Source organism: Pagrus pagrus (assembly GCF_965226575.1).
Source record: "Pagrus pagrus genome assembly, chromosome: 18".
NCBI lineage: Eukaryota > Metazoa > Chordata > Actinopteri > Spariformes > Sparidae > Pagrus > Pagrus pagrus.
In genome coordinates, this window is record NC_140202.1 from 15,169,845 (window position 1) to 15,193,681 (window position 23,837).

General features: G+C 40.7%; 3 protein-coding genes across 3 annotated transcripts; 2 read left to right on the plus strand and 1 right to left on the minus strand.

The window, feature by feature from the left end:
- Nucleotides 1-429: 429 nt before the first annotated feature.
- Nucleotides 430-4,182, minus strand: chmp3 (charged multivesicular body protein 3). The gene is made up of 6 exons (XM_084380932.1): nt 4,024-4,182; nt 3,419-3,479; nt 2,701-2,880; nt 2,468-2,589; nt 2,199-2,313; nt 430-1,445 (listed from the first exon to the last, which is right to left on the minus strand). Exons 1-6 carry the CDS (start codon nt 4,066-4,068, stop codon nt 1,306-1,308), a joined length of 663 nt encoding a protein of 220 aa, XP_084237058.1. The 5' UTR covers nt 4,069-4,182; the 3' UTR covers nt 430-1,305.
- A 2,712-nt stretch (nt 4,183-6,894) lies between these two features.
- On the plus strand, nt 6,895-16,394 carry hspa4l (heat shock protein 4 like). The gene is made up of 19 exons (XM_084382060.1): nt 6,895-7,301; nt 8,367-8,424; nt 8,556-8,696; nt 8,945-9,067; nt 9,155-9,254; nt 9,729-9,862; nt 9,950-10,194; nt 10,278-10,354; nt 10,450-10,601; nt 10,717-10,823; nt 11,015-11,148; nt 11,545-11,741; nt 12,008-12,082; nt 12,590-12,733; nt 13,334-13,459; nt 13,586-13,693; nt 13,808-13,927; nt 14,134-14,295; nt 14,394-16,394. The coding sequence occupies exons 1-19, from the start codon at nt 7,195-7,197 to the stop codon at nt 14,580-14,582; spliced, it is 2,499 nt and encodes an 832-aa protein (XP_084238186.1). The 5' UTR covers nt 6,895-7,194; the 3' UTR covers nt 14,583-16,394.
- A 332-nt stretch (nt 16,395-16,726) lies between these two features.
- Nucleotides 16,727-23,668, plus strand: plk4 (polo-like kinase 4). The gene is made up of 15 exons (XM_084382163.1): nt 16,727-16,923; nt 18,001-18,096; nt 18,439-18,534; nt 19,279-19,393; nt 19,511-20,480; nt 20,561-20,652; nt 20,950-21,275; nt 21,361-21,465; nt 21,584-21,686; nt 21,773-21,922; nt 22,011-22,239; nt 22,336-22,438; nt 22,600-22,737; nt 22,830-22,936; nt 23,244-23,668. The coding sequence occupies exons 1-15, from the start codon at nt 16,894-16,896 to the stop codon at nt 23,353-23,355; spliced, it is 2,772 nt and encodes a 923-aa protein (XP_084238289.1). The 5' UTR covers nt 16,727-16,893; the 3' UTR covers nt 23,356-23,668.
- The last annotated feature ends 169 nt before the right edge of the window (nt 23,669-23,837 follow it).

Below are 23,837 nucleotides of genomic sequence, written 5' to 3' on the forward strand. Positions count from 1 at the left end.
AAAGCTCAAGAGGGAGGGCTGTGGCTGGTTGAAATCCAATCCTTTTGTCCATTCTGAGGCCAAGGTTTGGCTTCAAAATAAGGGAAACCAAAATGCACTGCCAACTTCTTCTACATCTTTAAAAAGAAAAGGCTCGTCCACATGATGTAATTCTACACCTAACATATCACAGCTTTAAATATAAAAAGATTTCTGAATCATACCATCAGCACACGATTGTTGGAACTGCAGATCGATGAGAAGCAGCACTCTCAGTCATTTAACTTTTTACTGAGCAAGCTGTTTTATGTGTCACACAAGTGTTTGTGTCACCAGAACCAGATTCTCTCTGCAGTACAGCTTCTGACCGGCTGTCAGTGTTTTTGTACAGTATGTTCATGTGATCAATGATACGAGTAGAAAAAGGCGGAATAGATTCTTCTCATTGGCAACCGTTGTTCTTAAAAGTTTATTTTCTTATTTTTCCCCATCCACATAGAAAAATTATACACACAATACTTCCACGATACATACGTTCTGCACTAACTGACCTTTTCATTGCCTCCGCATCCTCCTGCTGAGAAGGAACTCAATCCTGATAGAGTCAAACACTTAACGTTGTGTTAATGTTAATGCAAATAATAGGTTAGGGTAGTATGCGTGCATTTTTTTCCTCATGAGTGTACTTTACATGTATGACCACATATAGAACAGATACATGTTGACTGTACAGAAAAAAACTATCAAAGGAGAAATCCACCCATCGTCTCTAGTGTCAGTTAGATAATGTGGGCTGGTTACCAGTAAACAGAACAGCTGTTGCTAACGAAATGCATCCTACAGATTAGAGCAACTGCTAAATAGTGATCTAGGATGAGATTTAAGTGCAGGGTGGCTTCCATCAACAGTTCCTTAATCACTTTTTTGGATCATTAATACCCAAGTACCTCCACCACCAGTCCATAACTTAGGACAGAAGAATATGATGAAGCACTGTAGGCACAGCAGGCTTTTCATACTTACATTATATACACTTTCTTAAACCTTCTGTTTGACTTTGGATAATAAAGACTTACCAAGGGTTACCCCCGATAATTAAAGACAAAAAGCAAGAAACACGTTTTCTTCTGGCTGAGTAGACCAAACGTTCTATAAAAAAAAACTTTTTTAAAAGACATTAACTGCACAAAGTTAACCCTGAAATGATTATGTGAAATAATAATTATAGTATGAAGCAGAGAGGATGCTCAGTACTGTAAAATCCACACCAGAATTGTCCTTATTGGAGTGAGCAAGCTGACTTCGACAGAACAATGGCAGTTCACCTTAGCTCCTCAGAGCTGCCAATCTTGACTGCATCTCTTCAATGTCCTCTTCTGACTCTTCGTCTGAAGCTGCAGCCGCTCCAGGGGGCTCCATTTCAGGCAGGGCATCTGTGACTTTGCTTGGTGCTTTGCCAAGTGCACCTAATGAAGCAGAGAGAACCAACCAAGCTTTCAGTATTGTTCATTTGTGGTATAATTCAATATGTAGTGGTTCAAAACGCCAAAACTTTATAACAATAGCATATTGTGATGAGTATAGCTTAGTTTCTGCCAAAGTACTTCCTGTATAGTTCCCTTTGACACGTACGTAACCCGTGGAAACTGTACCTAAACAGAGATCTGTTTTGCGTTTCCACCATGGACCGGCTTTGGAGGTAAACTCTTTCACTTTTCCAGTTGGGAGACAACCGGGGAGACTCACTTTAACTTGTGGGAAACTGCTGCATTTATTAACTGACAAACTGTGACCTTCACTGTACATTACTGTCCGATGACAACATAGACAAACTGCAAACCTTTTTTCCTCTGCTCAACCACACATAGCACATGTTTTGTATACTTTCTTCTCAGTATGCGGTTGTTCATTACAACAGGGAAACAGGCTTTGCTTGAGAAAAGGCTGCAGACAGCAGGACAAGAGACTGATAGATCAGAGTACAGACAACGAGATGACTCTGGTTGTTCTGAATGATCGGTCAGTGGTCTGCAGCGTCCACCTTATAGTATTGGACCATTTTGCTAGGTACCTCAAAAGTACAGGTGCAGGATGTCATTAAGTGATTCGTTTAGTACCGTCCACAACATTTGATACTGGCAACGCAAAAATAACCGTGTGTAACGAGGTGAATCGGACTGCTTGGTGGAAACAAGGCTTTAGTTGATCAAATCTTTCACCTGCTGTGATCTCAAAGAGGATCTTGTCAACCTCCTCCTCTGCTGCTTCCTCCATCTCTTCTCCATCTTCCATGCTCTCAAATGTGTCTTCCAGCATCTCCTCAATGATGCCAGCCTGAAAGATGAATACATGTACATGATGCCATTGTTCAGCAACATTTTCTTGTAAAGAAATGATGTTAGATTGTGATTGGAGTCGTACTAACTTTCTTGTACTAACTTGGCTGTAAAGTAATTTCTATCTATTTATTTTGGACATTGCTGCTGACCTTCATCATCTCCTTTGATAGTTCCCTCATGTTGGCCTGGATCTCTGGGATTTTCACTAGGTTCTGCATGGCTTTCATCACCTCTGTGCTCTTCTGCAAGGCTCCAGCTACACGGACAACAGCTAGAAATGCAGAGCAGAACATTAAGTTTAATGGTTCAACTGATGACAATAAATAATTTTAGATACATTTCCCCCTCTCTAATGAACCAGCTGCTGTACTCCCAAACTCACCAGCCTGATTCTTCATGCTGAGGAGGGCAGAGTTCATGTGAGCTTTGGAAGCATAAAGTTTTGTGACAGCTCGTTTTGACTGAATCATCTCCTTTGCGAGAACAATACACACGTCCTTCTGGCCCTTTTTGGCAGCATCTTTAATGGATCTCTTAACTTTGTCTTCTTCCCTTTGAATATCTGAAACAAAATGGCATGTCTTTACATACGACACAAAACTACTATACAACTTAAATTATCAGATCATTGACTGTAGGGTGTAATAAAAAACATACAACAGCAAATTATATATCTGAAACAAAAGGCCATATCATTGAATACAACACAAAACTCATATAACTTACATAATCAGGTCATTGACGGTTGAGTGTAATAAAATTGTGCAACAAATTTTCCATCTTAATGAGTCACTGCCACTAGTGTAAAGTCAATTATAATCTCATAATAGAAATGTTTACTTTACATTTATCTGGCCAGTACGCCCATTAGATTAATCAGTAGTTGTCAAGATTTTTTAAGCAAACCAACATATTTCAATAGAAACAAATGTGACAGTCTCTTCCATTTTCATACGGTCAGCTATTAAAGACTAATCATTAAACTATATGAGGGATAGTGTATATGAACTGGCCTGACATTTACAATCATAAAATATTACACTTTTTTCTTAGAAAGTTCATCTGTTCAGTGATTGTGTCAGATGTTGTCTTTGTCTTACCTCGAATTTGTCTGTCAATCACTCTCATTTCCCTCCTGATTTTTTTAGACCACTCAGAGATCTGAAATGACACATCATGTTATTACAAACTGCATTGATATTATTACAGTTAATATAACACTTACAATATTGCAATGCTCCTTTCAATAAAGCATTACGTGTAACACTAGACTACAGCAATGTAAAACTTTTGACAACTAAACCGTAAAAGACCCCGATGTTAGCTAAAGTGAACAAATCAGGGTTTGTTTACATTGACGCGGCTGACATCAGACTAGTGTTAGCCTGTATGCTAACTAGCTAGCTCTCGCTACAGAAACCCAAATAAGATTAGTTAGTGAGGCATATAAACAAACGAATTACAATAAATATGGCACACTTAATACAAGATAACACCGTATACTATTAAAGGGACTGTTGGTTCACTTTTAAATAGACTAAAGTCAGCTGTTCAATTAGCGAGAAGTAGCAACAGATTGGACGAACTAAGCTGAGTTGAACTGACAGCTATCGTTAGCAAGGTTAGCAAAATGTGCTGTCGTTTCTTTTCTTACAACGGACAAAACTCTCAAAGACAGTCCTTGTCTTCAGCTGTCAGTACTCACCAGCTCTTTGGGGTCTTTCTCCGGTGTTCTGCCAAACAGCCCCATTGTGTCTATTGAGTTAAATGGCAAGCTAACCTACCTGACTAAAACTAGCTTGCTAGCTCAGTCTGTTCAACTAGCACTTCCTGTTCTCGCTGAGGCCCGTCGGGCTGCGTTCGAACATGAGGAGACCTTCAGTCCATCTGGTCTTCATCAAGGAAACAAGGACAAGTGTTCAAGGGAAGGTGAAATCTAACCAGTAATACAATGCTTTGATGATAAGCCATTTTTATATATTAAAAGGATTTCACATTAAAGATATCCACGATCATATGTGACCAGTCAAAACTTTTATTCAAGCAATCCCTAATTACAACTTGACTAATCAAATTCACATTCAGTTTAAATTTAAGATATATTTCATTACATTCTGACTGGTAGGGATAAAATGTAAGATGTCAAGAAATCAGAAATATGAATTCCAGATAATTTCCATTTAAATTATGACTAGTCATAACACATTTAAGGATATTATAATTAGCTATTAACAGTCTAAATACAACTGATGATATCAGAAACTGTGGTTTTGACTAGTCATAACTAAAGTAAGCATATCTTGATTGTAGGGTGACTAGTGAAAGTCCTTTTTAAGAGCTCTTGTGCATGGCTATTTATTCATAATCACAATAAAACTTCAAGGAATGCAGCCCCAAGAACATTTTTTCCCCTTGTGGTTTATTTGGACCTGGCATACAATATGACACATAGACCATTGCTTCCTCTTGGTCTGGTAAAAAGAAAAAGAAAACTTACTGCTGCCTAGTGGTCCTATATTTACTTACATATATAAAACTGGAGGTGCCAAGTGCTGCCCAATTCTTAAAAAATAAAGTAAACAAACTACCAAACCTTAAAAGTTAAACCAATAAAGAAAAGGAAATATGAATTGAAAAAGAAAATATCTAATCAAATACAAAAGCACATAATACAGACAACAGCAAACAAATAATAAATAGCTCCTAACATACAGAGCAACTCACGCTGTTTGTAGATTTCTTAAACTATCATTCTACTCAGACTGTAATTGCTGATATCTTGGATTATAATTCTGAGTGGTCACATTGTAATTCTGACCAGTCAAACTGCTAAATTTAAAATGTGATCAGGTATTATTAATTGAAGCTTATTATACATCAAAGATACTTGGTATATCCCTTAATGAGGTCTAAACAAACTTTTCTCAGTTAAAAAAAGAACATAAAGTCCTTCAACATATTGTATTTTTTGTTTTAAACTATATTTCCTTTGCAGATGACAATTTTACAAATGACCAGCTCGATACAAATATGATGCCTTGATAAAGATTAGTATATAAAACGTAGTTGAAATTAACTTCCCACAGACCAATTGTAACATTGAAATGCTGTTTACATGTTTACGCTGTACATTTTATTACAGTCACTTATTATTATTGTGATGTATTTGCTGTATGTCATTATAATCTGGGGAATTCTACTTGTAGTGGAGGTTTCTTGTAGTTTGGTATTGCATCGTTTACTTAGACCCTGTACACTCATTCAGGTGTTTTCTTTTAGTCTGTCTGATTAGGCCTCTGCACAGGTGGATGTTAGGTGAAGCTATTCTTGGAGTTACTCTTCATAAAGTCACCAAACACCATGCTGCAGTTAGGACAGGCCCATTTCAAAGCAGACATTTTGAGGTATTAATAATAATATTAACAATGACTCCATTTGAGTGCCCTATTAAGCCATGACCGTTTGACAGTGAGCCAACATGCAGAGTAACTGTCTGAAAAAGCCAGCTAAGTGGAATGTAACATGTCAAGTGGTCCAGCCCTGACAAATGCCACAAAGAGAAGAGTCAAGATGTCAATCAAGCACTGTCTTTTCACACACAAACAGAAGGCTGACGCCTGTGTTGGAGGGCAGTAAATGTGTAGGAGCTTCAAGTTGAGGATCGAAATTCTTCCTCCATCACTACTACAACCTGTCTACAGTGGAGCAGAGGTCCACAAGCAAACATTTAATGCACCTGAAGACACACAATCCTCCCCAAATTCTAAAACAACACCAATAACACACATATGACCCATAATAATAATAATAATAATAATAATAATAATAATAATAATAATACTCTGATTAATAATAATCAGAATAGAGTATATTTTGGTGTCAATACCTCAGTGCCTGAATTGAAGTCAATTTTTGAATGCAGGATTGTTACACTGGTGTTAGTCTTTTAACTTACACACTGCTAAAGGCACATTTATGAATGATTGATGTGAATAGCTCATATTAAAATAAATGAATGAATGGATGAATTAATAAATAATAAAACAATACAATTCAATCTTCATGCAAATCTTAAAGCCAATTTCTTCATTTTTACTTCTTCTGTCCATATTTACATGTTTGTTATTACATATTAATGTATGGATGTACAGTTCATCGTATGGCCAGACCACACCTGTGCCACTGCACAACAGGTACTTTCATTCCCTCTCCAAAGCCTTTCAGGTAGCTCTTTCTTTCAAAATGTGTGCCACCCCTTACAAGTTCCAGACACCATTTAGATTTCTGAAACGCAGACTTCAAAGATATTAAAGTGACGTGCACGCATCGATCCTGCAGCCCGCGAGACGCGGTCCGAGAAACTCTACCTGACAGGTTAAATTGAGGGCAAACATGTCTGCAGAGCCACTGCTGTCCCTACTGCGTGTGACGTAGTCTACGGTCCCCTTTCCAGGGAGTTCTAGATGTTTCTGTTATTGATTGGTTACCGCACCAATCACGTCAGGACAATGGGTGTGACGCAGCCAATCAAGGGCGTGAGGGGGCGGGCATTAGAGCATCCGTCCGTCAGAGCCGCTGGGTGATGTTAGGGCCGCCTTGGAGTGGGAGAATCCGCTCTGGACACCATTGCCTTGGGATTACTCTGAATGAGTTTGCTATAAACAGCTCGACTTACATAACCGCTAGTAATACAGTGAGAGCACTATTCAGCGAGCTTCTTTTATTTTCCGAGCAGAGGACACGCTTAATTGCATTCCCATTTGGGCAGAGACCTCCCAGTGTATGTGCATAGCCTATATATTTTTTTTCTCATAGGTGTCAAGTGCGGTAGTTTGCGGAGGATAACTTAGAAGAGGTGAAACGCAGAGCGCTCATTATGTCAGTGGTCGGCATTGATGTGGGCTTCCAGAACTGTTACATCGCAGTGGCCAGGAGCGGCGGCATTGAAACCATCACCAATGACTATAGTGACAGATGCACGCCGTAAGTATACATATCGACAGTTGTCATCGTCTCCGTGAAATGTGCTGTGGCTGGGAGTTTGTTACGCAATGTTTGCGACTGGAGGCTGAGCGGCGACGGTATACATCCAGCAGGGATGGTGGTGGTGGTGGTGTTGGTGGTGGTGGCTGTAATGAGGCCTGCAACTTTTGGTTTATTCACCGTCACAGCAGGTGGACGTAGGTCACAATGTCGCATGTGTATGAAATGACCCTGTCTTCTCATAGACAGTTGACATGTCACCACCAGTGAGCTTCAAAGTTCATGTGATAAGCTCCTTAAAGAAGACAGTATGTTATTGAGGTTGTATAGCATGTTAATATGTCAGTATACTGTGTCTTTAAAATACAAATAAATAGATTTTGACATGACATGGCGATGTTATGGCAGGCCGACAAAGCGACATCCTTAGCTACGAGGACCAGCCCAGACATGACAGGGGAGGTGTCAGTAAACGCGACATTGTATGGTAATAGTGGATTTGTTTTATTTCATAGAGGATGTGATGAATTCATTGATCTTACAGTACAAGGAAATGTCCATGTGGGTTTCTGATACTGGAGTAAGCTACATGTGCTGCAGCATCCTGCAAACAGGAATGTGTAGCAGGGAAGGAGAATGAGCATTGCACCTTTAAGTGATGGGGATATTTTTATGGCAAGGTGAAACCAGGGAGTGACTTGTCACATACAGCACAGCCAATGTGAGATGGATCCCTAGAGCTCATATGACTAGAAAGCACTCGTCTTCCTCTGTAAGCACAATGGTTTGTCTGCTAAAAGAAGAGTTAAATGGGAGGTGAGGATTTTGAGCTCACTTCTGAAGGTGAACTGTTTCATTCTTTGTCTCACTGCCCTGGTTTGTAGCTCTTCCTCAGACTCCCTTGTGAAATTTCCCTTAATCCAAATCCACCTCTCTGCGCCGAACATTTGATTCTGTCTGCAACAGTCAATTACAGTTGTACCTTGTCTGCCACATCTGTTAACTGGATTATTTCTGTTGCTGTAGCCTTCCTAATTTGCTGATGTGTGTTTGTCTTCCATCAAGGGCTTGTGTGTCTTTGGCCTCCAAAAACCGCATCATTGGAAACGCAGCCAAAAGTCAAGTAAGATCAACCATGGCAGTTTGTCTACATCACTGTAATAAAAAGCAACATTACATACTGAAATGATGAAGTTACAAAATAAAAAAATGGCTACTACAAAACACATCTTAACAAAATACATCTTATTTTAGGTCATAACAAACTTCAAGAACACAGTCCATGGCTTCAAAAAGTTCCACGGCAGAGCATTCGACGACCCATTTGTCCAAGCGGAAAAACCCAAACTGCCTTACAGCTTACATAAACTGGCCAATGGAAACGCTGGAATTAAGGTGAGGCACTGTACAAACCTCCAGCACGTTCTTCTTCACTGCTTTTTTGTTTTTTCCCTCCCTTTCTCTCTGAACCTGACCATTCTCTGCTGTCGCTGCACACCTTTGTTCTTTTAATGCAACCACTACACTGACCCTTACAAGTGAATGGGATCCATCCATGTTTATTTTCCCCCCTGTAATTCACCCCCAAACCACACATCTATATGTGCTTTACTCTCATTAGCCTCACTGTATCATGTCTACAGGTGCGATATTTGGATGAGGACAAAGTGTTCACAGTGGAGCAGATCACAGGGATGCTGCTCAACAAGCTGAAAGAGACGTCAGAGAGCGCTCTGAAGAAGCCGGTGGTGGACTGTGTCATCTCCGTGAGTGATGAAGACATTACAGAGGGCCATCATCGTAATTCACCAAGTGGCTCAATGAAACATATTGATTTGTGTTTTCTTCTACAGGTCCCGAGTTTTTTCACAGATGCTGAAAGACGATCTGTGTTTGATGCGTCTCAGATCGCAGGGCTGAACTGTTTACGGCTAATTAATGATACGACTGCAGGTCAGTGCTCACACAAATTTTCTGTGGTATCGACGAGGGCTGCCAGTATTGTAAAAAAACAATTCAGGATTAGCGGGGGTGATCATTTATGATCAAAATTATCATTTTCACTGAAAAAATGATGAGCTAACATTTGTTGGGGTCTGTACCAAACAGACATGTTTTCTTACATCTGGAGGACAAGACTTGTAGGCCAGGACATCTTTGCAGATCTCTGCATATTTTACCTATATCAAAGAATTACAGCTTCTGAGATATGGATATTGCACTGGGCCATGTTGCTATTTCGATAATATTTGCTCCAGCCTTTGCTGAGGTCACATTATGAGATAATAAACAGGTGCACGGTTTAGAAGTACCCAAGCTCTTTTACATAGATTCAGTGATATCTTATCTATAAAGTGTAAGACATGAGTACTAATGAGGACTTTATAACTTAGGCAATGTGAAAATAAATGTCTGTATTATAAACAGTGGCTTTGGCCTACGGGATCTACAAACAAGACCTTCCTACTCCAGAAGAGAGGCCAAGAAATGTGGTATTTGTGGACATGGGACATTCATCTTTCCAGGTCTCCATCACCGCCTTCAACAAAGGGAAACTCAAGGTTAGCCTCTCAACTTTTCTCCATCTTGACCTTCTCCTACACCCGTACCTTTAAACCCGAAGCTCATTGTCATCTCTGCTCTGTCAGGTCCTCGCCACGGCGTTTGACACCTACCTTGGTGGGCGCAATTTTGACGAGGTGTTGGTAGATTACTTCTGCGAGGAGTTTAAGGGCAAGTACAAGCTCAATGTGAGGGACAACCCAAGGGCTCTGCTGCGGCTGCACCAGGAGTGCGAGAAGCTGAAGAAGCTGATGAGTGCCAACTCCTCCGATCTGCCTCTGAACATAGAGTGCTTCATGAACGACATCGATGTTACCAGCAGGATGAACAGGTACGAGTTTTACTCCTTAACCATGCATCTTCAAAGTGGAAATCTAGTATTATAGATGTTTTTTCTTCATTTGTAACCCACAGGGGCCATTTTGAAGAGATGAGTGCTCAATATCTGATGAGAGTGGAGATGCCACTGAAGACAGCCCTTGAACAATCAAGTATGTCCATCAACTTGGTTGAACTTATCAAGGTGTATTGTTTGAATACTATAAAGGAAGAGTCCACTGAGTGCATTGTGTGTGTTCTGTGGCAGAGCTGAGCCGAGATGACATCTATGCAGTGGAGATAGTTGGAGGAGCCACGAGAAGCCCGGCCATCAAAGAGAGAATCGGCAAGTTCTTCGGCAAAGACATCAGCACCACGCTCAACGCAGACGAAGCTGTCGCCAGAGGCTGTGCACTTCAGGTGGGACTCTCCTCCTGACACTAACAGATAACGTTGTCTTGTTTTGAAGTACTGTACAAATATTCTGTGGTTCATGAAATGTAATGTAGTGATTTGTTTGTGTTTTTGGCTGTAGTGTGCGATTTTGTCACCAGCATTTAAAGTGCGCGAATTCTCCATCACTGATGTGGTTCCCTTCCCTATTACTCTTCGCTGGAAGTCACCAACAGATGATGGACTGGGGTAAGGAAATTTAAAATCTTAATGAGCCACATAAGACAGTAACACTACATAAAACAAGACTCTGTATTTCTCTGTAGTCATTTCTCTACTTGTTAAATCGAGCTAAGCCAGCTGGCTCGAAGATATACAGTATTTGCTGACTGTGTTTCACAACCTGACGCAGCCTTTTCTCTTACTGCTCTTTGTCACAGAGAGTGTGAGGTGTTCAGCAAGAATCACGCTGCTCCGTTTTCCAAAGTGATCACCTTTCACAAGAAGGAGCCCTTTGAACTTGAAGCCTTCTATAGCAGCCCCCAGGAGCTCCCCTACCCAGACCACAGGATAGGTAACTCTGCTTATTTTGCCCTTTGAATCCCCTGAGAGGCTAATCCGCAGATTTTAGTATGTAACAGAGCAGGTATCTGGTCTACAGCAAGAGAGGTCACTGACGCATGTGCTGTAAGTAGTTTTTTGGGTGGCCCATTTGTGGCGAAGTCCCTATAGGGATCTACAGCCTGGATGGGAATTAGGAATAAGGCACAGTCTCCCACAGATGGGTCCTAATGAGTCAGCCAAACACCATCATCGTCTGTCTGTGCGTGTGTGTGTGTGTTCATGTGTATACTCTCAGGTGGGAGATTAGTTTGTAACTTCCACCCACCTGTCTGTTAAGGGAATATGTTAAGGGCCTGTAACGGAAGCGCTTTAACAAACCACTCGTTTTGTTTCCATCTGTCACCAGGATGTTTTTCTATCCAGAACGTGGTTCCCCAGCCAGATGGAGACAGCTCTAAAGTGAAGGTCAAAGTGCGAGTGAACGTCCACGGCATCTTCAGCGTGTCCAGCGCCTCTCTGATCGAGAAGCAGAAAGGAGAGGGAGAGGATATGCAAATTGATTCTGAGCCAATGGTGCAGAATGAGGGGAGGGCAGAGGACCAGGTAGGATGATTTATCCAACAACTATTAGATGGAGTTCCATGAAATGTGCTAAGCAGCTTAGCCTCTGACTTTTTTAAAGCCTGTTTCCTACTTATTCTTGGCCCTGAGGAAACCATATAAATATGGTTTAGAAGATCATTCCTTTACAGTTGTCTAATGTACAGTGCCAGTTTATATTGCTTCTTTAATCATGACACAAATATGAAATATTTTATTTAAATTTAATGTGGATTGCATAAAATAGCTAAGTGTGTGTTATGCCTCAGACCAAAATGCAGGTGGACCAGGATGGCCAGAGTCAGGGTGACCAGCAGAACGAAGACAACAGTTCCAGCAGTAAGGTCAGTTCAGCTGCTTGTATCAGACAGTCTTGAAATGATACAGATACCAATTAATCTGTTGATTGTTTTTTTTTTTGATGAACCGATTAGTTGTGTGATCTATATATGTCAGTAAAGTCCAGAATGACGTCCCCAAGTGTCCTGTTTTGTCCAAAACCCAAAGATATTCATTTTACTTTCATGGAGGAGTAAAGAAACCGGAAGTTGTGCACATTTAAGCAGTTGGAATCAGAGAATTTGAATGTTTTCTCTTAAAAAATTACTCAAATCGATGATCGGATTAGTTGGAGATGAATTTAATAGTTGACAACTAATTGATTAATCTACTTCTAAGATACTGACTTGTTGTAAATAGTGCATATTGATGTATCCCTACAGGAATAACACAAGATTATATTAATAAGACTGAAAATATATTAGTTTTAGTTTGATAAAGCAATAGAATTACAAAAGAAGTTATATTAAGTCTACAGCCACTGAATTGTGTTTTCTTGTTTCTAAATCCAGGAGGGGGCAGCTGGGGAAAAGCAAGACCCAGCAGCAGGGGGAAGCAAGCCCAAAGTCAAGGTGAAGAGTATCGATCTGCCCATCATGGCCAACAACATTCGACAGCTCGACAGCGATGTCCTTAACGACTTTGTGGAGTATGAGGTGAGTGCTCCTGCTGGCCTTTCGAAAAGCTGAGTCATGGTCTGATTGAAATGCTGATTCCCTGAGGACTCCCGGATGGAGGAGAGTTAAAACCTGATATGTGCTTGACATGTGCTCGACTTGTTTTTAGGTCTGTGATTATTTACCATGGTGACTTACACGTATTATTGTCATTTGTTTGTTTAATGCTGACTAATTGGCCTAATCTGTGCCAGCACCACTGTAGGGGAGTGTCTGCATGCTGCCTCCGGTTTAAAATCTCAGGAATAATGTTTCCCTGACTAAATGTCTTGATTTTATGTAAACCTGGCAGTTTATGTCCTTTAAACGTATAGCTGTGAGCTTGAAATATGTTAAATGATGGCTACTAGATTTTTAAATTTTTAAATGTCTCACCGCTTGACATAAACAACATTATGAGTAACTGAATTCATTGTAACCAGGGTTTCACGGTATAAACCACAGTGCAAGCTGCACTGGTCGCAATCATCATAAGTATTTGATGTTTACGTTGTGAGCTAGATAACATTATATTGTAAGGTCTATTGCTGTTATTTTTTGGCTCCTCTGTGACATTTTTTGTGTGTTTTTTCCTCTCAGCGTCAGATGATTATCCAGGACAAACTGGTGAAAGAGCTGAATGACGCTAAAAATGCTGTTGAGGAGTATGTATACGATCTACGGGACAAACTCTGTGGGATCTATGAAAAATATATCACTGAGGACGTGAGTGCTGCTTTCTTACATATCTTTTCTGACATTGTAAAAAGAACTATAATTAAGATGTACCCAGCAAATGTACCACTGCTGTACTTACTTAACAGCTATTTTATCTTTGGGCATTAATAACAGGACAGTAACCGGCTGACACTGATGCTGGAGGACACAGAGAACTGGCTGTATGAGGACGGAGAGGACCAACCCAAACAAGTCTATGAGGAGAAGCTCGGTGCACTCAAGGTTTGTTTTGATTTAGTCCAAAGAGCGGTAATATTTTCAATTTCAGATGGGATTTTACAAACAGCTAGAAAAGCTCTGAGTGTGTTTTAATGTGGGAACACTGTTATCCTCCAGAGGTTGGGTCAACCCATTCAGGACCGGCACAGAGAGCACGAGGACAGGCCGAGGGCTTTTGATGAGCTGGGAAAGAAACTGCAACTCTACATGAAGTTTGTGGATTGCTTTAAACAGAAGGTAAATCCTTTTATTTGAGGAATGCAATGCCTTTAAGTACTCTTCAATAAAACATGTTTAAAAGGCAGATTTAAATACTGTTTACTAAGTGTCACGATTTGTGGGGTTTCTACAGTGCTAAACAAGTCTCGGTCACACCCACTGCAATTGTTTTAGATTTGCAGATGTAACTTTAGTAATTTTGTTGTGACAAACTGTCTCCGTAGGACGAGCGATACCTGCATTTGAGTGTTGAGGAAATGAGCACTGTGGAGAAGTGTGTCAGTGAAAGCATGGGCTGGATGAACAGCCAGATGAACGCACAGAGCAGACTCACCATTACTCAAGATCCCGTAGTTAAAGTAGCAGACATCATTGCCAAAATACAGGTATGTGCATGACCATTTAAGATTTAATCCTTTCATTAGATGTGATGTCATCTGCTGATTTTCATTTGCAAACATATTCTACACTTCTTACTCACCAGGAACTAGAGGATGTATGTAATCCAGTGATCAACAGGCCAAAGCCCACAGTGGAGGAGGCTGCTGAAGTCAATGACCAAAACAGCGGAGCTCATAATGGCCCGACAGCAAAGCAAGGAACAGAAGGGAAGGGAGAGGCGAAGGGAAGCCAGCAGACAAAGCCTGGCACAAAAGAGATGGAGGTGGACTGAGATCAGTGTCTGAGAAGCAAACTCTGCAACCATCCCCGCGTTTACCACAACTGACCATTTAGACAGTAGAAACATCAATACCTGGGACCATTTCTCCATCGACACCAGCCACCTTTGTGGGTTTGTTTTTTTTGTGCCCCCCCCCTCCCATTCCCATCGGACTTTACCTTTTGAGGTTTTTGTTTTCACCCTTTGGTCCTTCTGTGTGACAATGATGTGCTTTACTCTCTCAAAGGTTTGACGTACCTAATAAATGAAGGAATCATGCAATAGATTAAACTGACGTAAAACTGTTTCCTCTGTACCACCACACAGGAAGGTACCCTCTGTGTTTGCATTCCATGTGTCTCTTAAGTATCAGCAGTAAATCCTATCACTCATAAGAGAAATAGATAGTGCTGTCCAAACAATTGCTACTGCAGAACTATTAGTTTGTATGCAATAATACAAATTATATATTTGTATTTCATGAATTTGAAATCATGTCCATGTCTAGAGACTGTAAATACTATTTTAGTAAATAAAAGCAGCCAACATATATATGTACATAAAGAACATATTCCTAGTACAATGGCAATGCTTGATACACCAAATCTCTTAGTAAGTGATTGGTTGCCTATTTCCTTTTTTTTTGTTTTCTTGCATTTTTCCATAATTAAGTCCTGGGATTTAAAGATGGCAAAAATAAATACATTTGTCTGTAAGACAAAATTTCTAAGTCTGAAATTTATTTTTGATTTTCTGCAGCTGAACCTGATAGAAATTGGCCAAAATCTATACCATACTTGTGTCTGTGTGAAGTCCCGTGATGAGATTGGGACACTGTAGGACGATTGGAAGGTTACTATGTTTGATTATCTTGCAAAAACTACTAAATGTGAGGGACCCTGTTTGCCGACAATACTATAATTGTGGATCAAAAATTACACTTTGATTTGAAGATTTGAATTGAAGATCTGTGATGTCATAAACACACAGCTGCGTGGGATTTTTTGGTTAATCTGATAAATTAAGCTTTTAGGCAAAATATGTATGGAGCCTGAATAATTCAAAATTAAATGAATAAATTAGACAGTAAGAAATAATAATCATGTGAATAATAACAGACGTTTAATGCATCAAAGCAATTATGGAACAATCCAACAAATGTTTAAAATTCAGTTTATTATGACAAATGTTGTTTCATCCTGCTTCATAAGCAGCACAAACCTTCAGATTTAAGGTTTATTGTTGTCATTTTTATTTAATTCCAGTAGTTTTATTCAAAATGATCCTTTTCTCTGAAGTTTTTTTTATTTAACAAAGCTATTTTTTCCACTGACTTATTTCATAATGCCACCCACTTTTCATGACCAAGTCTTTGTCCATCAAGATGGCAGAGCTAATTATGTGATTTAGGGTATTTAGACATAAAAATGAATTCATAAAAATCTATTATTTGGTAGTCATTAAGGTGATTTTTAAGCAAGAAATGGAAAAACATAATCTGGCTTCAGCTCCTCGAATGTTAGGATTTGCTGCTTTTTAATTTCATGTTATTATGAAGTGAGTGGGTTTTATATTGTTGGACAAAACAAGCAATTAGAAGACATCACATTGGACTGTGGAAAATTGAAAGGAGTACTTTGCATTATTTTCATACATTTTAATCAACCTAATTCACGGAATAATTAATCTATCTACAAAAATAATTATGGCTGTGTAGCCCTATAGATGAAATAACATTTGGTTAGAATTAGCTGAGTTTTAGAAATGTAATGAATGATTTTACCATGTCATGGCTACATTAAATATTGTATCTGTATGCATGCACTCTTTTTTTATTTCATAATGTATTATTTACTTATTTAATTTCAAAAGCTTTGGGTCTCCTTAGAATAAATGAACAACCTATGTTCATAATTAAAAACCTAAGCCATGACCACAGGCCTGGAAATATATATGCATATACAGTAGGACATTTATTTTAACATGTACAAAGTTGCAGAGACGACAAGTACAAAAATCTAGCTTTAAGCACTTTTATGTTATTATAGTTTTATGAGTCTACGAGGCCATTTCTTTATGGGACACTTAAAGGGGGCGTGGCAAAGAGAGCTTGTTGACATGTGACGTTGCGTGTGACGTAGGCACGAGAGTAACGGGCGGATATTTTCAAAATGGAAGAAATGGCAAAGTTTTGGAGGGGAACACGAGAACAACATTCATCTGCCCTCTGAGGACTCCTGTAGCGACTGTCGCTACGCTCACACGACCGAGGAACATTATTTCAAACCTTCATGCATCTGCAAGGCGATTCCCAGGCAGCACGATGAGTGTTTCGATCGGCGACAAAATCGAGGTGAGTGCTTTTGTTCGGCTAACGCCCACAAGCTAACTTCAAACCAACTCAGGCTGGGAGCGATAGATAAACATAAGGTTGGAGTTAACTTAGCCGTGAGTTGAACGGTGTTTATCGCTACATAATACTGTTTAAAGTGTTTATAAAGCATTCGGTTTAATATATTTAGTTGAAATGTATCATACGTTTAACTGTCCGCTAATATGGTGCCACGCTAACGCCATTTAATCAGCCAATAATATTAGCGTTGGCTAATTTTGGTTACGTTTCAACTGGTTTGCTGCTTCGTATTATGTCCTGACGGTTGGCTTTTTTGACTTAAACTTTCTTCTTCTTCTTCTTCTTCTTCTTTTTCTTCTTCTTCTCTGCTTCTTCTTCTTCTTCTCTGCTTCTTTTTCCTCTTCTGCTGCTTCTTTTTCTGCTTCTGCTTTTTTCCTTCTGCTTATTATTATTATTATTATTATTATTATTATTATTACCATTTGTATTATGGTTGTTGCTGTTGTTGTTGTTGTCAGTGTCATCAGCATTAAGATGCAGCCTCGGTACCTGGGTGTGTCACCTTACCGACACTCTCCCGGGACAAACACTGTTGTTTCCCCTCCTCATCGCGTCTGTTTGGTGGCTCAACATGCTGCTTGGAAACGGCTACAAGTGGTCCTCGTTAGCGGGAAGGGAGCCGGGATAATTAAAGGTTTTGGTTGGCCATATGACAGTGTCAGGTGTTGGTGGCTTGTTTGACAGTTAACGTTTGTTGTGGGAGGGTTTCTCCCCTGTGTGAAGTCGTTAGATCCTGTGTTGTCTGTCTGACTGTACATTCAGCATGTCGCAGGCGAGAGGGACGATGTTTGATCGAGTTATTCACTATTTCTTCCAAAATCTCTCTGCTGACACCCAGTCAAGCAGAGATGAGGAGAATTGTTTGTTTTATGCTCAGGAGCTCAGGATCGAGGTATCATGCATTTAAAGATCTTCTCTCTCATGGGATCAACATTTTAAAATCTGAAATCATATTTACATTTGTCTGCAAATGCAATAATTGTTTGTAATATTCAATGTTTCTTTTTTCTCATGTAGGATTTTAAGGTCCTCACCCTCCTGGGTAAAGGCTCCTTTGCATGTGTTTACCGGGCAAAGTCAGTGAAGACTGGTCTGGAGGTTGCTATCAAAACGGTAAGAATCCCTCTCCAACCGTTTATGTCTTATGATTATCGTAATTATAGCATGCTTTACCTGTAATGTAGACACTTAACCAACACAAGCTGTTGCCAGCGACTGACGGTTGAAGTGCAAACTGGAACTGTTGGATTAGTGGACCTTACTTGCCTCCCAGGGGTCTCTTGTGGTCCCTCGACTCCCCACAAATGAGGTCTGAATAGTTAGTTGTCTTTGTGGGTGACAGATTGACCATTATACACTAGACCTAACCACTGCGCAGTAGCACTGTACCACAGTAAGTGTTGATGCTAAGAGTGGCAGCAGGTGTATAATTATCTCTGTTGTTCCCATCTGCAGATTGACAAAAAGGCGATGCAAAAGGCTGGTATGGTCCAGCGTGTGACGAATGAGGTGGAGATCCAGTGTCGACTGAAACATCCTTCAGTACTCGAGGTAAGTTTAGGTTGGACACAACTCGTACTGTGGGGTGTTATTACACTCCATAAAGTCAGCTACGGCACTCATATTTGTTCTCCTTTCGATTTTCTGTGTCACATTAATGGTTATTTTTTTCCCTGGGTAAAATCTACTGTTCCCAGCTGCTCCCAAAAATCAGTTTTGGATGTGTTTGGGTCTGCGTATACCAGCGCTGTGTTATCGTTGTCATGGTTATGTAATCAATGTGGACAACTTGCCCCCACAGCCAGTAATTACTTTGCTCAGTGTTTTTGTCATTCTTCCACTATTGTCCGCTTTACTTCATTTTAGGGTTGGTCATCAGTATGCCTTTTGAAGATTAACCAAGAGAGCAGGCTCTCACTGATATACAGTTTCTTGACCAAACAATACAATAAGTTAGAATCAAATCCACTAATGTGTTTTTTAGATTTCATTGCTATCATACTGTTGTTTCTTCTCTTGGGCTGCAACAATTGATAGATTATTCGCTTATTCAATTATTATTAAACTAAATTTCTTTTGGTTGTAGACAAAATACAACATTTGGAATGTCATCTTGGGCTTTGGTATCGACATTTTACACCATTTTCTCACATGTAATAGACCAAACAACAAATTGATTAAACAAGAAAATAAACAATTTATTAATTGACAATGGAAATAATCTTAATTTGCATCCCTAGTCCTCTCACTTTGATGCGATAATGAATGCCATTATGTATCATGTCTTTATTTAAGCTGTACAACTACTTTGAGGACAGCAACTATGTGTACTTGGTGTTGGAGATGTGCCACAACGGAGAGATGAGTCGGTACCTTAAAGAGCGGAAGATGCCCTTCTCTGAGGATGAAGGTCAGACAGAACTATTTTATCGTATAATATAAATTATGTTGCAGTAAATGTTTTAATGAGGTTTAGTTTTTTGAGCTGCCTTTAAAAAAAATTTTAAAAATTGTTTTTGTTCTACAGCGAGACATTTCATGCACCAAATAGTGAAAGGAATGCTGTATTTACACACTCACGGCATCTTGCATCGAGATCTGACCTTGTCAAACCTTCTGCTGACCAGCAACATGAACATTAAGATAGCAGACTTTGGCCTGGCCACCCAGCTCAAACTCCCCAATGAAAAGCACTTCACCATGTGCGGGACACCCAACTACATCTCCCCAGAGGTGGCCACTCGCAGCGCTCATGGTCTCGAATCAGATGTCTGGTCACTGGGTTGCATGTTCTATGCCTTCCTGATGGGCCGCCCTCCGTTTGACACAGACACAGTCAAGCACACCCTGTCTAAAGTGGTTCTCGGGGAATATGAGATGCCTGGTCATGTTTCTCTAGAAGCTCAGGACCTGATCCATCAGCTGCTGCAGAGGGACCCCAACCAGCGGCCCAGCCTCTCTGCTGTGCTGGACCACCCGTTCATGACCCAGAGCCTGCTGGTCAGGACCAAGGAGCTGGGGCTGGGGGATGAAGGGTCCATAGACAGCGGCATTGCCACCATCTCCACAGCTTGCACCTCGTCCACTTCAGCCAGCAGCAGCAGCCGCCTCCAGAGGAGAACCAGGCACATGATTGGCTCCGCCCTGCCTAATCGCATGGCGCCCATTCCACACCAGCCCAGCAACGGCTGTTTTGAGGATGGTGACCAGTGGCGGCAGCATCCGGCAGACATATTTCACAGAGATGGCAGGAACAGGGGGCTTCATAGTGGAGAGAATGGGATGCCTCATTCCCGCTACCTGAGGAGGGCTCACTCTTCGGATCGTTCAGGCTCTTCTTCATCAGGCCAGGCGTTGAGTCACGCTGAGCTGGGGAGATGCCACTCAGAGGAGTCTCTGACTGGGTTAGGAAGACCAGTCTTCCCCATGTCTTCCACTCAGCACCCATTTCCAGAGCGGGGGAGGCTCCCGTCTCCCCCTGTCAAACAGTCAGCAAAGTAAGAACTCTCTTTATTTATGATCTTCCGTTCATTTTAAAAAATGTAATAAGAACTAACAGATTCACTCTCTGTTTCAGTTCTGGGTATTCATTGTCCACACAGACAGCACATCCACCAAACTTGCAATTTCAAGACCTAGAAGGAGTTACCAATTGGCTCAATAATGATGGTAAAAATGGTGTTTTTTACTCTTTGATGATCTCTGCATATGTGATTTCAGCACTTTTAAATAATTTTTTTTATCACTCAGCTAATGTTCTCATTCATGTCAAATTTTAGTTCAGTAAAATTATCCTTTGTCATTAGAGGATTTATCCTAGATATGGAGGCTAGTGTGGGCTCTAGCCACTCTTGTGTGACTGAATATAAATGAAGAATTTTAAAATTTGATCTTTTAAACTCTCTAAACACAATTAAACCACCCTGCTTAAGCAAATCTTTATAAATATTTTCTTTTCTTCCTCAGCCTCTGGGCACAGGCCTGCAGACAGCAGCGCTCACAGCAGCAGCGGCAGCTTCCACAGCAGCAGAGGGCCTTTAGGTATTCACAATTCGTGGATGGACAAGCCAACGGGGCGAGGCGTGAACCAGCACCACAACCATCCCTCTCACTCTGACTCGTACAGGGAAAATATACCTGCCACAGAGTTCCAACCTCCTCACAGCAGAGAGTTGATGCCCCCTGCAGCCAAACCCAGTGTGGATAAAGAGAAGAAAGCGCTCAGAGACATCATCCCGCCGCTGTGCGCGTACAGACTGAAGCCTATTAGACAGAAGACCAAAAATGCAGTTGTAAGATATTGCTCATATTTTTCAATATTTGTTGATTTTCATCATTTGTGTGTTGCTTAATTTATTTTTCTTGTTTTTCCTCCAGGTGAGCATCCTGGACACAGGTGAAGTGTGTATGGAGTTGTTAAAGAGTCAAAGCGGTCAAGAGAGGGTCAAAGAAGTCCTTCGGATTTCCTGCGATGGTTCAATGGTGAGCTCATTCTCCAGTGTCTCTCTTACTTCCACATGTGACCAATAGGGGGTAGCATAAATACATAATATGACAACGAGCTGCTGCCATAAAATCCTATAATGGTCATTTGTTGTAGGTGACAATATACCAGCCTAATGGTGGAAAGGGATTTCCCGTCCTGGACTGTCCTCCTGCTCCTCCAGAAGATATTCTGATTTGTAGCTACGAGGATCTTCCAGGTATTCTAATGGATGCATCACACAAAGTAACATCAGCTTATAACAGATGAGAAATTGGATGTTGACTTTCTTATTTTTCATTACAGAAAAATACTGGAAGAAGTACCAATATGCCTCCAAGTTTGTGCAGCTCGTGAAATCCAAAACTCCTAAAGTGACCCTTTACACCAAATATGCAAAGGTGATGCTGATGGAGAACTCTCCCACTGCAGACCTGGAAGTTTGCTTTTATGATGGTGAGTTAAATGTGCATGTTGAAACTTGTGATCCCACTGAGGGAGAAGAGTAAATATAATTTGCTTCATAAACATTCATGTTTTATAGGAGCAAAGACCCACAAGACGTCCGAGCTGGTGAGGGTCGTGGAGAAGAGTGGGAAGTCGTACACAGTGAAGGGAGAGGTGGGGCTGAGCGGCCTGAGCCCAGAGAGCCGGCAGTACGTGGAGCTTTCGGACGAGGGCCACAGCATGTGTCTGTCCCTGGAGGCAGCCATCACAGCAGAAGAGCAGCGCAGCACCAAGAACGTCCCTTTCTTCCCCATAACTATCGGCAGGTGAGTAGAAAGTGCTGGCATTCGTATATTATTGGTGTCATTGATGTCCTTGCCTCATGCGGCTAATACTACTTTTATGTATGCCACCCATCCTAGGAGGCCTGTCACCCCAGACTCCCTGGGCTCGTCGTCCCTGCCTTCCTGCCCGGCGCCTCCTGATACAGGATCACCTCCTCAACCTCCTCAAATCACTCCTTCAGTGAGTGTCTCACAGCCATACACTTGAAGATTTCATAAATGAATACATTCTCAGACCAGACTTCTGTAGTTTGGAAGATATTACAAATACGTATTTTGTATATTAATATTTGTAGATGTTGAGTGTAGAATCCATTAAAGGAGTTTATTTATTTTTTCCAGATGATCTCCTATAATGGGTCAGATTTCACCACAGCCAGCCTGAATAAGAAAAGCTCCCCAGTGCGGCAGGATCTGGCACAAAGCACAGGAAAAGTGGTGAAGTCAATATTTGTGCCCAATGTTGGATGGGCATCCCAGGTAATTGATGAATAAATTCACCTAATATTCTACAATCCGAATCAAGAATTGTTTTTGTGATGAAAAGATTGAATCTGTTTATGTATTTATAGCTGACGAGTGGAGAGGTGTGGGTGCAGTTTAACGACGGGTCTCAGCTGGTGGTCCAGGCAGGAGTCTCCTGCATCACCTACACGTCTCCTGAGGGGAGGATCACCAGGTACGAAAAATGTTAAGAAATGTCATGTTATGCCCAATTGTGAAAAATCCTCATCACAATTTCCCAGAGCCCAAAGCGACGTCCTTAAACTGCTTGTTTTGTCCAACCAACATTTGAAAACCCAAAGATTCTTCATTTACTATCATAAATAACAAAAAAAGTTCTTACATTCAAGAGGCTAAGACCAGTAGATGTGTGATATTTTTGCTTGAAAAACAACTTAAAAGATGAATAGATGATCAAAATCGTTGACAACTAGTTTTCTTTCGATCAGCTAGCCGTTGCATCTCTTTTGTCTACCTCACAGGTATAAGGAGAACGAGAAGTTGCCAGAGCACGTCAAGGAGAAGCTGCACTGTCTCTCCACCATCCTGGGACTGTTGGCCAACCCGACGGCACATCACCTACAACCTCATTGACACTCTGTTTAACAAAACATCCAGGCAGCTCAGAGGGCCTGGCAGGGAACAAAAAGTAGCATTAGTAACTCTCATACCGTAGTTTGTCTGGTGCTCTTGTAAATATATCTGTGTAGTTTGTTTTTTTACATGTACAGAAGACTAAGATTATGAAAAGATATATTTTTATTTTATTAAGCGACCATTTTGTCTTGTATAGAGTTGGCTTTTGGTGAAAATGTTTGTGTCATCATTTTTTACTGTGTCTCCAAGTCTATGAAATGTGCGATTCATAAATACAATAAACATCTGGAGGCTGGGTGGAGAAATGCTGCACAGCTGTTCTGCAGTCTTCTCTTTGCACTTGGTATATATTCATGAAGGAATTTTTGTAGAAAGAAATTAAAGTATTTGGAGCTATCACATGGTTTCAGTAATACAGAACTTAAAAAAACATCAAAGAAGCTACAGTCAGAATATCACTACAGTAAATGGATTGAGCA